This window comes from Gasterosteus aculeatus, chromosome 11 (genome assembly GCF_964276395.1).
Source record: "Gasterosteus aculeatus chromosome 11, fGasAcu3.hap1.1, whole genome shotgun sequence".
Lineage (NCBI taxonomy): Eukaryota > Metazoa > Chordata > Actinopteri > Perciformes > Gasterosteidae > Gasterosteus > Gasterosteus aculeatus.
Genome location: NC_135699.1, coordinates 10,812,461 through 10,829,011, shown reverse-complemented (window position 1 = coordinate 10,829,011; position 16,551 = coordinate 10,812,461). Strand labels below are relative to the sequence as shown.

General features: G+C 47.5%; 1 protein-coding gene across 3 annotated transcripts; it reads right to left on the bottom strand.

The window, feature by feature from the left end:
* Nucleotides 1-2,490: 2,490 nt before the first annotated feature.
* LOC120827613 (transcription factor MafG) lies at nt 2,491-16,489 on the bottom strand. 3 transcript variants are annotated; one of them, XM_040190656.2, is made up of 3 exons: nt 16,317-16,489; nt 6,619-6,691; nt 2,491-6,535 (listed from the first exon to the last, which is right to left on the bottom strand). In XM_040190656.2, the coding sequence occupies exons 1-3, from the start codon at nt 16,388-16,390 to the stop codon at nt 6,083-6,085; spliced, it is 600 nt and encodes a 199-aa protein (XP_040046590.2). In that variant the 5' UTR covers nt 16,391-16,489; the 3' UTR covers nt 2,491-6,082. The 3 variants fall into 3 exon arrangements, with proteins under 3 accessions (XP_040046590.2, XP_040046589.1, XP_077939879.1); XM_040190655.2 differs by having other exon boundaries at nt 15,528-16,446; XM_078083753.1 differs by lacking the exon at nt 16,317-16,489 and adding an exon at nt 8,477-11,928.
* Nucleotides 16,490-16,551: the final 62 nt, after the last annotated feature.

Genomic DNA, 16,551 nt, shown 5'->3' with positions numbered 1-16,551 from the left:
TATCGTCCGTTTTTTGATGACGTGCCAATTTGTGGTCTGTACATTCACTTCAATAACAAAGATAAAACAGTTGCTTTGTCTTTAAAGTATTTCAACATGCTCGAATGAACTAGAATAACTAAGTGCTGACGTTATTTTCCCCATTATTCTTCTGTTTAAAGTGAGTAAATAATATAGTATTAATATAATTAAAAATTAAATGAAAAGGGATAAAGAAAATGTAACAGTACAAAATGTGAATTCATTAATTTAGCATACATAAAAAAACGATTTATATTAATAATATTAAACATTTTTAGATCAGAATCAAGAAAATAAAATCCAGGCCTACAAACCAGCCCTCAAGTACACTCCCGGACACTTTATTAGGTACCTCTGTACAAAGGTTTGTTAACACAAATTGCCGCAACTCAATACATTTAGGCATATAGACGTGGTCAAGACAACTTGCTGAAGTTCAAACAGCGCACCAGCATGCAGAAGAAAGGGGATTTAAGTGACTTTGAACGTTACATGGTTGGTCTGAGTGCGTCACAAATCATTCTGGGATTTTCACAAACAGCCATATAGGGTTTACACAGAATGGTCCAAAAAAGAGAAACTATTAGATGGCAGTTGAGTGGACGAAAATGCCCTGTTGATGTGAGAGGTCATGGGAGAGCGGGAAGACTGGTCCGAGATGATGGAAAGACAACAGTAACTTAAATGACCACTCGTTACAACCAAGGAATGAATACCATCTCTGGACGCACAACACGTGGAGCCTTGATCGGCTAGCAGCAGGGCTACTCCTGTCATGCAGCTAGGAACAGGAAAATCAGACTATAATTCACACGTCCCAAAGTGGGACAATAGAAGACTGGAAAATCCTTGGCTGGTGAGTCTTGATTTCAGCTACGACATAAAGGAAGTTCTAAAGGCAAAACGTGTTCCAACCTTTTACTGGCAAAGTGTCCGGTGAGTGTTTGTATCTTCGTAAAGAATGTTCTGACACTCAAAGATAATCTTGTGATGTGGTGTACTAGAGGCGAAAGGTGTGCGTCACCCCTCAATATATCATCCCCAATGAGACCTTTTAATCAATGCCTGACTCTCAGTGTCAATAAATTCTGAACTCACATGTACATCGCTGACATTACTGGGAATCAGATGGTACCGTGGTGTTATAGCATGGACTATTGACCCCCTCCTGGACTATAATGGCAATATAATGGAGACATTTCATAGTTTCAAAGTGCAACAAGTACAGATGTGCACGGTCTGTTAAGGGCCACACACACACACACACACACACACACACACACACACACACACACACACACACACACACACACAGTCTTTCCGCAGAAGAGCCAGCAGAGGGAAACCCAGACCAACATATCCCATGTGAGCTAGGAAAAGGTTCAACTTCATCACAAGCGGTAACATGTATTAACATCCCCGGCTTTTACGGCTTTCTTATTACTATGACGTCACTGGCTATCTGAAGAGAAAAAAAAAACACTGTGTTCGATATTAGGACAAGCGTCTCCCGCGGGCGTGATCACTGCAGCATTACGGGAACCAAATAAATGGCCGATTAACACAGCTCTAGAACCCAGAGCAGCCTCGCGCGTTAAACGAACTTGCCCTCTGTCGAGGTGACGGCGCGGAGCCCCACGCCGAGCGGCGGCGGCGGGTAAGGACGCGCTAAACGAGCGCTCCCTGCGGGCGGTGAATGTGAGATATTAACGTTAATTGTACAGCGGGGCTGCGGCCTGAGAACTGGGGCGCTGCACAAGTGGTCGAAGATGAAGAATGCCCGCCCTAGTTTGCCCCCGCCGGGTCGACCCCACCCCCGCCAAATTAATCAACTCTTCGGAGGCCGTCCGGCTTGTCTGGGGCGGGCGTCCAGAGGCGGGAGAGGAGCCTGCTTTTTGAGACACAGGTCACACCGACCTGTATGAGCGTGCATGCAACGCCACGCTGAAGGGGCGGGGCGGAGAGTATGGGGGAGGGGTGGGGGGGGGGGGGGGGTGGTGAAGGATGGAGCAGTAACGTGTAGCCACCATCTGTCTCCTACTCTGCCGACGAGATGCGCTTTGGATGGAGGAGGGTGATGAGGTGCGCTGGGACAAGGGAGGAGGGGGGGGGGGGGGGGTGGCGGGGGGTGTAGGAGGCCCACAGGGACACAGATGACTAACTCACTACTCCTCCTAATCTAGGACAAGCACACCTAGACATCCTTCATGACTCTAATGTTTCACTCCGCCGGGGTTAGCCGAACTGGGTCGCCCGGCAGCTTTTTTTGGATCAGAGAAAAAGAAATTGTGCCATCGAAATGATCGCTGTCTTCTTAAAAGAAAAAAAAAAAAAAAAAAACCTCACCCTGGACTTGCAAAGAGCCTTCCCCCCCTCCAGTTTATTTTATAAAAGTATCAAACTGGGTCAATGACGCCACAGATTATGAAGAAAAAAACAATTTAAAACAAATAGTTGTGCTTGAAATCATTTTTCAAAACATTTTATTGGTCTTATAGAAAATAAAGTAAGCTGTATCAACAAAACATACAATATATACATCAATAACTTAGACACCTCAGAGAATCACATTTATCCACAGTTTTTACTGTATATATAGTACTTATCTACAGATTGCAAAAAGTACAATAATTTAATTTATAAATAGTTACAATGAACTATCGTTTGTTTTCATACAAAGTACTGCAATATTTCATCTAAACCCATACAGAAAAATAATAAAAACAGATTTCCATTTCCTCTAAAAAAGGCCAACCTTCTGCTCAGAGGAACCTGAACTGTTTTCAAAGCTGAATCACAAGAAAAAAAAGTCAACGTCTTGAGATCTGTTCAATTCAACTGCCGCACAAGTGCTGTAATGTGTCCTCTCGAACGTGTTGCTGATAAGAAAACAACAAAAAAGCCTTAACCTATTAAAAATGAAATCTGCAGAACAAATTCCAGTGTTAAGATCAATTTCAGACCCACTCGACACGCGATGAGAACGGAATCGCTGCGGATGAAACTACAGCAAACAACGAGCAATAATGAGTGGAGCAGCAGCAGAGGAACCTCGGACGTACAAAACACGCACACACCAAAGAACAGACAATATTGCAAGTGGCCCTTGTGACAGAATCTACTGTAGCATCTATTTCACTCAGTGCACAAACATTTACATGACAGAAATATCCTTCAGTCAAGTTAAATTAACGGATCGGGTAAAATCATCTAATTCAAGACCAGCGCAATTAGTGAGTAAGGCTGTGAGTGCAACTGTCCCACCGTTCCACACTTTTACAGCGTTTAACACGTCTACTATGAACAAGGGCCAATTGCTCCTCCATTTAGGGAATTCAAAATCTGAGGGAATTTTTTTTAAAAGAAATAACATGTTTACGAAAAGAATCGACCTACAAAACAGCAAGAATTATTAAATAACAGACCATAGTCACTTTGACAATATTGATTACTCTTACATCTACTCCTGCACACCTTTTCCACTGAGTTGCATATTAAGGGTCACTTTTTCACAATGGTCATTAATACCTACTGTAGCTACATACTATACAACTGTATGCGTGAGCAAATAGAGAGTTTTGTCGCCTCTGGCGGAGAGATCGAGAGATGGGTCAACGGTGCAGTTTGGAAAAAAAAAAAAAAACGTTAAAAAAGGATTCACTCCACAAGACTGCCGACAGCGGAATAAGGACGCCAACATCAACACCAGGCTTTGTAAAATGTCCAATATATATATATATATATATATATATCGTTCTGCTAATGTCATGTATGTGACCTTTCACCTTGAGGGGTGACAGCGCGGCACCGCTCGGATCTCCTTTGGAGACGCGCGGCGGTGATTGATTGTAATTCTACGTGGTCTTGCAGTGTCCCCTTCCCGCCCCTCCCTCCCTCCCTCCCCCCCCCCCGGGTGTGGGTTGAAGCCCTTTGTGACATGCTTGTTTAATAATTTCTTTTATTGATTTTTTTTTTAAAGGCAAAAAATGAAACCCGCTTCCTCCGTCCCAGCTTCTCTGTCTCATCTCGAATGGTTTGTTCTTTTTTAAAGAGAGGGGCCTGTTTTGTCCTGAGCAAAACAAGCAGGAGTTTAGTGCATACAAACCCTAAGCGCTTTTATTCGGACAGTCCGTGACCGGAGGGTAAATTCACACAAGTGCTGCTGCACCACATGGCGGCGACACACTTTGAGTTCAGTGACGCGCGACCGTACGAACTGCTGTGGTCTCGAGAAAGATCCTCGACAGCATTTGGAAGTGAGATACAAAATGAATAAAATACAAAAAGAGAAGACTTCACATTTCATCTTAGTCCGTCAAAAGCAAAGTTTGGAAAAGGTTATTCATTTCCCGTTCCTACGATCTAATTACGACCAATTAAGAGGCTGGAATGGATACGATAATGAAATCTCCCAGGCGATAAAGTCAATTATTTCCGGGTTCCAGAGGATGTGCTCAGAGGGCATCCAGCACCGCGTGCGTCCATCGCACAGCTTTCAGGGAAAAGTCACTGACGCCACGTCGCCCGCTCCTCCCCCCCCCCCCCCACGGCTCGACGCGGGGAAACTCTTCATGACAATGTGATTGGTAAGTAACACCGAGGGAGCGGAGGATATCACGGCTGCCAATACGCACAAAGACAATTGACCTTGTTTACACCACCTAGTTTAGCTCAACAGAGTTGTTTTGAAAATAGCACAGCATTGACATCTACACAGTGACGACACTGCCAACTTGTCACTTACACATCACAGCGCGCGCTACCTCACAGCACCTGCCTAGTCACTAGAAAAAAAAGCTATTAGACTTCAATAGTAAGCCACTTTCGGTACAATTGCAAAAAGATTCACAGGACTTTTTTTTTTTTTTTCTTCATTTTTTTTCTTTCATTATCAGTATTTCTATAAACAATGGAAGGTAATCTACCTAGTAATAAAATCCAAGAACTCAACATTTGACAAAGTTGTCTACACCTTAACAATTCAAACAGTAAAGCTTGTGTTTCTTTCTTTTGGAAACAGACCTGTCAACAAGTAATTACAAAAAATGCAATATATATGTATGTATATATATTTTAAACAAAACAACTTGAACATATTTTCTCTATGAGCAAAAACAACAACAAACAGACGTTTTCAAAAGGTTTGTGGATCTCGCCGCCCCCACAAAACAAGAGGATATTACCGTTATAACATTCAGGTATTGTGAAGAATCTTGTCATATTGGAATGTCACTCAGAAGAAGAACTGCTGATCATTGTTCACATTTCCACTAACCATAAATATGCAAGACCTCTTTGTATATTCAGTGCATACATATATTATTGCATCTACCGGTCATTTTGATAATGACAAGTTCTTTAAAGCCTGTCACACGTAAACAGAAATGAATGCTCGAGTTGGGAGCACCACTTCGTGCTTACAGACAGACAACCAACAAAAACGACAAATTTGACTGGTTTAATAGTTTTGGGCCGTTACGAAGACATCTCTAGCACTCACACCAAGAGCTTGTGACCGTTTTGTTATTAATCCAAATTCAAGTCAGTGCATGATAACAGGCAAACGGGGTTCAAAGGGTCTTAACTCGGGTTCTTAAGTGCCAAATTCTCAGGACGGAAATATCTTCAGAGCTCAGTCTTAAGGAAAACGGACACATGACAATATCCAAACATCAACGAGCTATTAACAGTCGGAATTCTCCTTCGTACTTCTGGGAGCCGACATCACCTTGTTGAGTATCTGCGACCACAAACTGCTTTTTAAAATGACATGCGGCGGCATCGCCAACGTGTCGCCATTCTCCCCCCCAAAAAACGACCCGGGATCTCCTAAACGGCACAATTCCGTAGTGTTGAACCTAAAGCACGGTGTGTTTGAAGACGGGCACGGACTGCCGAGTCAGACACCTGGCAGTGAATTTGGGAAGCATATTGTTAGCGTTAGTGCCGAGCGGGGTTAAAAAACGTAGCACTTACACAGGCAGTCCTCCGGCGTGTTACGATGCACTGACTAGTTGAGTCTTGAAAAAAAACAAAAACTCCCTGCCGCCTTTTTCCGCCACTACGACCTAGCCCCCGTTTTGGATTTGACGATGGTGATGACGCTGGTGGCGGCTACTTTACCCGGGACGAGGGGCCCTATGACGGAGGCCATGGGCCCCCTGGCCGAGGTGACGGGGTTGCGGGCCACAGTCCTGGCGAAGCTCTGGAGGGCCTCGTACTTTGAGCGCAGAGCGTCCAGCTCCACCCTCATGCTGGCGTTCTCCGTGGCCAGCTTGTCCACCTCCTGCTGCAGCAGAGACTTCTGCTTCTCCAGCTCCTCCTTCTGCGTGACGCGCTTCACCCGGCAGCTGGCGGCGTAGCCGCGGTTCTTCAGGGTGCGCCGCCGCTGCTTCAGCTGCAGGATCTCCTCCTTGGTCAGCCCCCGGAGGTGCTGGTTCAGCTCGCGCACCGACATGGTCACCAGCTCGTCGTCCGTCAGGCTGGTGCCATTTTCTCCCGGCTCCCGCTTCACCTGCGAATGGGTGTCGGTGAGTGTCAGCGGGCATTCGACCGTCGGCGACAACTTTGAGAAAACAGAGCGCGTGTGTCAATTACCTTCAAGGCCTTGTTTCCCTTGTTTGTGGTAGTCATGCCACGAGAGCCGCGTCCACCTGCGCTGCTGGTCGGTCTGTCGGGTGAGAAAATGATCAGCATTCACAGCAAAACCAACGGAGACATCATCTGTTGAATACACAACTATGTATTTTCCTGAAAAGGTATGCTGCGCCGTGACAACGTCCTTCAAATACACAAAAGTGGGTCAAGGCTGACCTCCTTGCAGGTGGCGCCAGTTCCAGTCAGCGGGGGCTATGTGGACTATTAATGCACATGTCTCTGAACAAGTACGGTGGTGGTATTCCCCCTCCACCACACACTTCTCACTCTTGTGCCGCACGGCCTTCAAAAGAGCCGAGTGTTGAGACACAAGGAGGATGACATTTTAGGTGGCTGGCAGCATTTCACAAAGACTCAGGGGGCCGGGGGGGGGGTCCCTTCTGCAGAGCAGTAACGGCAGAAAGGATGCAGCTTTTTCGACTGTGCATACACCCCCACGGCTCAAATGTATCCCAGAGGCACACGGGGCAGCCCTTCACCTGTGCTCCCAGCGATCCCGTCTAGACGGTCACAGCGGTCTAGGTTTGTCTGGTGTGCGGCTACAGTATTATCCCGTGAAATCGATGGGAAAAAAAAGGGATATGCTGTCCCTCCTGCAGAGCCTCAGACACCATCCAGAAGATCGAGGCTGCACTGCAGCTCTGTCACGTCAGTGCAGAGGGAACACCGGGAGGAGCCGTGCAGGCGGCCAGCACGCCCTCCACCCAGTGAGCCTTGACACGGGACGAGCACACGCACGCACACACACACACACACACACAGTTGTGGCCCTCGGTGCTTTACACTACGTACTACGTAAATGCCGTGTCAGCGACACGGGCACCCACCGCGGCGAGCCGAGCCAGCACATTGCTTCTGTAAGTGGATTCACACAGCCTGGCGGTGTGTTTGCACCGAGCAGATAAACTAACGCGCGTGGGTTCTTACAACTCTTTGGTGTAGAAAAAAGGAACAAAAGAATAACTGCCTGCCTCCCCCCCAAAGAATAAGAATCAAATAAAGAAAGCACCGTGTTAAAAGCCTACACAGCCTACAAGGTGGTCATAATGTATGCGCGATGTGTGGAAGAAAGGGGAAAAATAAAAAGACGAGTCGCAGCTATGAAGTGGACTAAGATGGGCCGGATATTTCCATGGCAACAAAAGGGTGCTACAGGTGGACCGGTCACATGAGCCAAACAGGCAGAGACAGACGCTTGTTAAAAATGACCTGAATACGACACGATCACACAGGCTGGGGACATAACATGAGGTCAGATTGTGACTCGCATTCTCAATGCTTTCATTTCAAAGCGTCCTGTGGCTCCTCCTAGAATGGAGATATTTCCCGGTGCTGTAGATGCCCACATTAACAACAAAAACAAACGTACCAGAGGACTTTTTAAATACATTCATCTCCGTTGGGCCGGCTATGAATAGCTGACTGATAATAACACCTACCATTCACTGGCCTTTTGTGGTGACTCATTTCCAGTAAGCATTTGGACCACAGATGCAAAACATAATGGGATAATGGTCTGCCTGATGATGCAGATAATGGACAAATAGACAGGTAAGTACTCCACTATTAGCTGCTGGGATGACAGTCGGGGAGAAAGAAAGAAAGAAAGAAAGAAAGAAAGAAAAAGCTCCTTCTACCAAATTTCATATAAAACCCTGTCATTTCCCCCTCGGCGGCCTAGACACAACATTGTTCAAAAACCAGTGGGAATCTGTGGGGGCCGACGAGGCGCTCGATGTCACACAGCTGTGTGTGGGGCAAACACACTCGGCCCGGCTCGGCGAGGCTGAGAGCTCACCGTACGACACGCTGGGATGACGGAGGCCGGGCCGCGGCCCTCGGGCGCGCTGCTGCTGCTGCCGCCAAACGAGACGACTGCCAACGACGGGGAACGGCAGCGCGACACACACACACACAAGGTCCAACGCACAGCTGCTCCCTTCCACCGCCGGGCACGTCACACCTCGAGCAGACAAAAGAGGCGCACACACACACACACACACACACACACAGCGATGAAAAAGGGACAAGAGAAAACGGGGACATCTCAGACTCGCTGCACTGATTGGATTGCGGCAGGATGCCCCGGCGTTTGACAAGTTCACGTTCTTGATGGTCGCAGGCGAGGACACTCGACGCTGATGTCTTCCTTGGACACCTCCACTTAATGATTTCATGTCGTGTGTGTGTGAGAGAGAGAGAGAGAGAAAGGAAGCTGCAGCTTGAGGGCAGAAGCGTAGGGCAGTAGAGGTAGGGGGCAAGTGCGGGGGCACCGGAGTCCTTTGTAGGTGCTTGCTGAATTTTTATGAATCATCTGGAAGAACGCTGACAAATCAGAGCTGATTGCTCGCGGAGGAGAGACATCACACCCCCCAGGAGATAGAAATCGCTGAGTGTGGTCACCCACAGAGAGAGAGAGAGGGGGAGGGAGGGAGGCGGACTTACAAAGAGAGGGCGAGAAGATGGAAAAAGAGAGCGAGAGCGCAAACAGCCTTGTGAAAGATGCACGCTCGACACATTTAGAGGAGCTTGAGGAGAACAGGTTGGGGAGGAAAAAAAGAAAAGGACCGGATGTCAGCAAGGACCGAAACCAAGGTGCCAATTAGGAAGTTGTGAAGTTGAACTAACACGATGAGAAGCCAACCTTCAAAAGCTGTCCGTGTTCATCTAAATCTATAGGTGGGGTCGGCTTAGGTTAAGACTCTGGGGGGGGGCGAGGGGATAAATGCTGATGCGACATGATGGGTTCGGCCTTGAGCCCGTGTCGTGCTTTAATGATCTCATCCCCGCCACAGTCTCTCTTCAGGGGGTGGGTGGGGTTGCCAAGGATGGACACCATTAGCTAGGGGACCCTTTGTTGGAGGGGAGCCGAGGCTCCGGCATCCACGCACTGCGCCCCCCCCCCCCCCCTCACGAATATGTATCATATATTTATTGTTCAGTTGCCTACGGGGGAGGGGGTAATAAAGATGGTCAGGGGGTGATTCTTCAAGGATACCAAAGCTCTTCCCTCGACGGCTGCCTTTAAAATGGCGGCAGGTTGGTGTGGGGTTGGATTCCTGAGGTGGCGTGCACAGTGGTTCAGAGGAGGGGGAGGGGTGCGGGGGGGGCTTGCAGGGAGAGCTGGCTCCACTTGACAGCGGTGTAACAAGATTATCTGGGGCCATAAGAGCAAACAAAAAGCCCGGCGAGCGCCCCCCTCCCCCCCCCCCCCGGAGTCCAGATTACCACGCCGGGCACCCTCTGAATACTAAGCGTGGCCGGGGAGCCTTTTCTGGAGACACGGCAGCGGGTCGCGGCTCCCCAGACACAACCAATCCCACGTGCACATTGGACGGGTCGTGCGCGGTATGTTCGCTAACGGAACTGGGCCTTGGCGGTGGCGCGTGCTGATGAGACACTTCCTTGGTCTCACACCGCTCGATGCATGATGTGGGCTCTTTTCGCTCACCTGGAACAGCCCAGGCTGGTTCAGGAGCCCCAACGTGCCCCCCCCCCCCCCCCCCCCTTCCCCTACTCTGTGAGGCCTTAGGGTTTGGCGCGGCGGCGGCCCTCACTCGATGCCTTTGCCGAACCTGCTCATCTTCAGACGATTACCACGGCAACCGAGGAGAGCTTGATGTGAGATCACTGCGATCGCCTATCGAGTTTCCCCGATCAATAATGGATGAGACGACAGGAAACAGAACGGCGATGACCGAGAAGCGCGCGGTGAGAGGAAGTGTGTTCAAATAAACATTTGAAAAACAGGACGCAGTGGCGTTTGTGTAGAAGTTGTGCCCATTTGTCGTCTTGTCCCATCGCTCTTCAGGGCAAATGTTTCCACCCCGTGGGCCACAAATTGCCCGATCACAGACACCACTTTTACTCCTCCTCCCATCCAATCCCGGAGTGGAAAAGATCGCCCTTAATATTCAGATCTAATCGCTCGTCCCCCTTCAGCCGAGTGAAGCCAATTATCAAGCGAGCGACATAAGTTGGGCGCCGTTTAACCGCAAATTAAAAAAAAAAAAACGGGCTTCTCTGAGGAGTCTACCGGAAGGCCGGCGAGTTAGTGTGAGAGGAGAGAGGCACGACGGGAAGAGGAGAGGAACGCTATTAGCTACTAAGTATTCAGAGCGTGAAATAAGAGTGACAAAAAGAGGAAGAGGGGAAATCACTCAGAGTGGAATGCGACACGCTGGTAGCAGAGCGGGGAAATACTGAGCCGACACTTCGGACCACGGAAACAGCAGATAACCAAAATCTTCTGAATGCCATTGTGGAAGGGCCGACCCCCGGGGGATGAAGACGGTGTAACGGAGGTGGGGGTGTGGGGGGGTAAAGAGAATGAGGCATCCCTGTGGAGGGGGATAAAGAAAATGACTCGCTGTATTTAGGGATCAGACCTGCGGCTCAAGACGACTCGTCTGTTGGCTCTTCATATCCGGGCTGAAACGGTTGTTAGCACACACTTCTGATTTTGTTGTTAAGTTCATTCAAATGCCATACATGCAGTTTTATTGAAACGTCATATGAAATCAATCAACAGGTCGGAAGGCAAAAAGGGATTTAGTGAGAAAAGGTGTCACTCTCCCACATACTGTAAACAAATGCCCGCCGCATATTAAAACCAGAGAAAAGAAGTATTGGAGCTCGTTTCAGACTTGTTATTTGGAGATAAAAGCTTGGGTAGGCGTCCTCATCGTGGACATTTGTTCAATCATGTTTTAGAGAAAACAATTGTAAATAATGATAGCAATATTTTCTTTGCAGCAAAATAGTTGTTATTCAGTTAATGAACTATACAGTGACAGATCAAATCAGTTGTTTGCGCTGTTAGTAAATAGTTTTACAGTATTTATTATCTACAATGATTGGCAGTATAATGTATTGGTTGTCAGGATATTGGTAAACCCAAGATATTTTTTTTATATCATTGATTTTATATATTATATATTACGAAACAATAAAGCATGTTGTTTTAGGATGGAGACAAAAATTCTATATTATTATAAGATGAAAGCAGAAAGAGAATATGTGGGAATATTATGTAATGTACAAAATATTCCACAAAATAAAAATAAAAAAACACGTTAAATGGCAATTTTTTCTAGCGGAGGTTTACATGCATGACTGAAGACTGATTATTTGTCACAAGGTGACAGAGCATCAGATGGACACCATGCAGGAGCTGCGTTGCTGTGTGGAATAAGCATCCCGTCCTTGTCCTTGCAAAGTGAAAACATGAATCACCGCCCCGTTCGATTTTCTGATACACGTGAAGCATATATATATATATATATATATATATATATATTTTTTTTTTAAAAGGGACTTGGATTAGACAAAATGTTCCGGTACATTCGGAGCCCGTCTCCATGCTCGGTAGCATACTCTGTAGTAGTTTACTCTGCCAGTACAAGCAGTATGACGGGAGAGGAGACTCCATTGGCTTTTTTTCCCCGGAGCATCTGCCCAGAGGACTCGATTCAACAGGAAAGAGAACAGCGCTTGATACTCCGGCCTGAGCGCTGGCAGAGGAAGTGAGGGCTGCAGGCTGTCCAAACACCAGCAACATATCCAGGAGCTTTACTACACTGCTTGCATACATATTACAGCGAACGCATATCGCATCGACCGATTAGCAACGCGGCAGGTGAGGCGTATCTGGAGCAGTTCAACGCGTTATGTTGATCAGAGTTAAATATACAAAGATGATACCGGCCTCAGACCGGCACCACAGCGCGGCTTGAGGTGGATTCCCTTCAATTAAACGCGACTCTGTGATAACGGCCATCAAAGAAACAAACAGAGCTCAGCAGCATTGCTCAATAAAACTAAAATGAAAGAAAATAAATTCATCATGTTTTTCATGTGGAGTGCTTTGATTCGTAGTCAGTACCTGGACTAAGTGACAGAGATGCTCATTCCTATTAATAACATTGAACGGCTTAGTTCACATCATGGAAAGCGATGGATGACGTCTGCTGACAAGATATTTGATGGACCCTCAGATGATGGGTGTCCAAAATAAAATAAAATAATAATAATTCTAAATGAAATCAAATAAATTAGGATCTATTCCACAAACGCATTGTGAATCAATCTTGCGTTCGGTACCAGGAATTGAACATTGCGCCCCTCTTCTCAGCTCCTCGCGTATTTCAGTCTGAGCTTTGAAATTACTGCATCAAGCAAACATCCAATAAAAAAAATAAAATAAAATAAAAAAAGAGGGCAAAGAGATGGTTGAAGGTAAGAGCAAGGTCACAGGTTTGACCCCAAAGGCACACACTGTGTTCACACACAAACGTTCTGCAACAGCAGCAACCCAGGTTCAGATAAATAAAGACATTTGTAAATGCTTTTTACATTTTGTGTAAGTAAATACAGTTTAAAATATAAAACGTATAAATGTAGACTACTGTCAATTAATCAGCCGGCGCCAGTAAGACGATACTGGCTGGACAAGTAATAAAAAATATAAATGCTGGATCCTGTTGCATGTACAGCATAATGTAATCAGGTACAAATATAGCCAGCAGTTATTCAGGAAACCTATTTACAAAACAACAAGAACCTTTAGAGACAGACCCTAATGGTTGTCTAATGATCTGCATGAGTTCCTTTCCTAATGTGGGTTACACACTGCTTATCTTAGAACAAGGTCTCGCTATCTTTAACCACCATAGGACAGTTTTTTACGTATCCTGCCAAGAACCAATCAGAACACAAGTCCCCCGAAAACGCACGAGGACTGACCGTGTATTCGCTGGTGTCATCTGGCCTCTTACACAAACCTGGGTACCACTGACAAGTTAATCAGCCGAGATAACAGTAGGTTAAAAACAGCAGCCAGCGCTCTCCATGTTCTGTCCGATATTGGGTGATCTAAAGTACACACACACAAAGTTTCAAACAGAAAATCATCAAACACACTCGCTCCTCCGTCTGGATGAAAGTATTACTTTGAGAAGTCGAGCGGGCATATCGCAATGCTAAGCAATCATAATCCGCACTACGCTTGCAAGAGGTTTCATCACCGACGTTTAAACTGTTTTCTAATGCAGAAAGAAGAAGGGGGGGGGAAAAGCTATATTGATCTTTTTCTATCTTCCTTCAAGGCATTCCCATTTCCCCGTGCAGCTTAAGCAGCACTTTCGTGGACAAATCACACATTTTTGTTCCTTTCCGGAGGCCATCGATTGTCCTGAATGGGCAGAACTTTTCCCCGTACGGCGCAGCTGTCCACCACACAGAGGTGTTGGTGGACAGACTGGATCCGGTGCAAGATCTTGCCTCATGTTGCATCAACCTCAAACATCCCGTCCACCCTCACAACCGCGTGCCCAGTGTGAGAACCGCCACTAGCTACGAGAGCTGAGTTCACCTCCATCGTATAACCATCCTGCCCCCCCTCCTTTATTTTGAACGTCGCCATCTCCCCCACCCCGCTTCGTGCCTCCGTCCACACACACCGCCGCGCAGCCCCCTGTCGGGCTCTCACGTGGGCCCGCATCTGTTCTCGTATACCTGGGGGTCGGGGGGGATAGGCGGGCTCTTGATGTAGGGCCGGCCTCGTCGGCTAAACACACTCCAAAAGGGCATGAGCAGAGATGATGAAACAAAGTTGAATATGTGAGCAAGAATGGGCAACTTCTCCCCGTTTGGCCCCCCCGCCTAGATATATGCTCAACAGTTTCCAAGGTGACTTTTGAAATTGCACAGAGAGATTCTCCATGGATAATTCATTACCTGCCCTCCATACGCGGGCACTCTAATAGGCAGCAAATTTCATCATGTCTCTCACACACACACACACACACACACACATACACACACACACACACACACACACACACACACAGGGAAACAAGGGCATCTGCCAACCCCGAATCAAAGAAATAAAATGGTATACTGCATTCCATGATATCGCACGCAAGTTGGCACGATATCATATTCAGCGTATAAAGAAGGCAAATACAGCACGTCACACACACCGTGAAAATGTATGTTTTCCTACAACAGCATTTTATTTCCATGCCAGGTGTTGTTTTCAACTTCCCATCATTACAAATGGCCCAATTTAAACAGCCACTCGGTGCAGGATTCCAGTACACCAACACGGGGCATAATATATTGGTTATCATGTATTTTTTAAAGGGCTTTGACATCGCACTTGACATATAAGCACTTAGTGTGGATGCACTCACACCCGGCTTGGTAGATGCACATAATGACAGCGCTGCACTAAAAGGAATCCATCCTCCGCTGAACGCAGACGAGGATGCAGATAAAAATAAATAATAAATAAATAAAAAAAGAGGCACGATGGTCATCACCTGATGCTCATGGCTTGATGACCGACTTGCACGACGGATCAGCACCATTTCCGTCCATCTCGTTAATGATGACGGCGGCTGGCTGATAAGCATCGACCCAGCCGAGCAGACCTTTGTCCGCCGGCACCGTAGATTACCGGGCGCACTTTTGAGGACGTCTGAATAGATCACTGATGATTCAGCACGATATAAAAAAAAAAAAAAAAAAAAAAAAAACATGCCGCTGCGTGGTTGTTGGTATTGTTAATAAAACACAATGCTGTGTGGTTATTAAAAGGGACGGCGGGTTTTTGGCGTTGCCATTGTTACAATTTAACCAGCGGTTGAACAGATTGTCACTTCAGGTGAAACCAATTCACTGCGAAACAATGGCTTGAAAGCGTTTCCCTTACGCGTTAATAAACCCACGCGCGTATTTAAAAGCGGCACAACAAGCTCAGATTTTAAAATCGCATCCACGTTTGATTTAAATGTCACTGAGTGGGGGGGGGGGGGGGGGGGGGGGGGGGGGGTTTGAAAACCAACCTGATCTCGCTGAACCGCTGCCTCGGCGCGCCGTCGCTCCCCACAATGAGGTGATGAAGCAGCAGGTTTTGAACGGCGAGGAGCGCATGAGTTGACAAACCGCCGCGAGAGATTGGACACCTCGGCACAAAAAAAAAAAACAACAACACTATTTTATCTCCGGAGCCGCCCAGCCGCACGGGTCTTTTTTTGGCATTCCACGACTCGATCCGCGATCCCTCAGCGCGTGGAAGTGGCGTAAAACTGCCCGCCTACAAACAAGCAGGCGAGGAAATCCCCGTGCTCAGCCTTCCTACTATAACCGTGGCGGTTCAGCATTACGAGCGGTCCCTGTGACGTGGTGGTTTGGTAAAGAAAGGGGGGGGGGGGGGTTAGGCGCTAGACGGCTGGCCGCTACGCTTCATCAAAGCCCCAAATCTGAATGACATGTTTTATTCGCTGCTCGTGAGCTTCATGTGTACAAGAGCTTTGCTGCCATCTCAGCATAGTGGGAGCCCGGGCGCTCGTCAGCCACCAACGGCTACGCGGACCATTTCTGGTAGTCGCTTTCAAAGTAAAAGCCCCCAATGCTCGCGAGGACGGCCGAGTGAACGGCTCGAGTGGCGCGGGTGCCTCTTAGTTTGAAAAGAAAGTCCGGTGTGACCGGTGCTAGCTTGTCGGGGATGTGTGCAAGACGCTAGGAACGCTAAGCCACGAAGCTAACAGCCGCGGCGCCAGCTCGTCAGCGGCGAGTCGGAGGCATGCACACTCAGCATAACAACAGTAACTCTGTCGTGCTCACACACCCACCTGAGTGAAAAATGACGTTCTCCGAAGTTGTTGCCGTCGAGTTGCTCTTCTCGCGCCGACGGAGAGCCAAACATCGGGAGCACAGTTTTTAAGGATCGGGTGCCAGTGACAGAAGCGACAGCGCTTCCGAATGCCAGCTCGTGCTCTCCTTGTTGATTCCTTTCTCTTGAACCGGAGCCAGACGTCATTGTGTTTGGTCACGTGATTTCATTCATGAAGGGTATTCTTTCCTCAC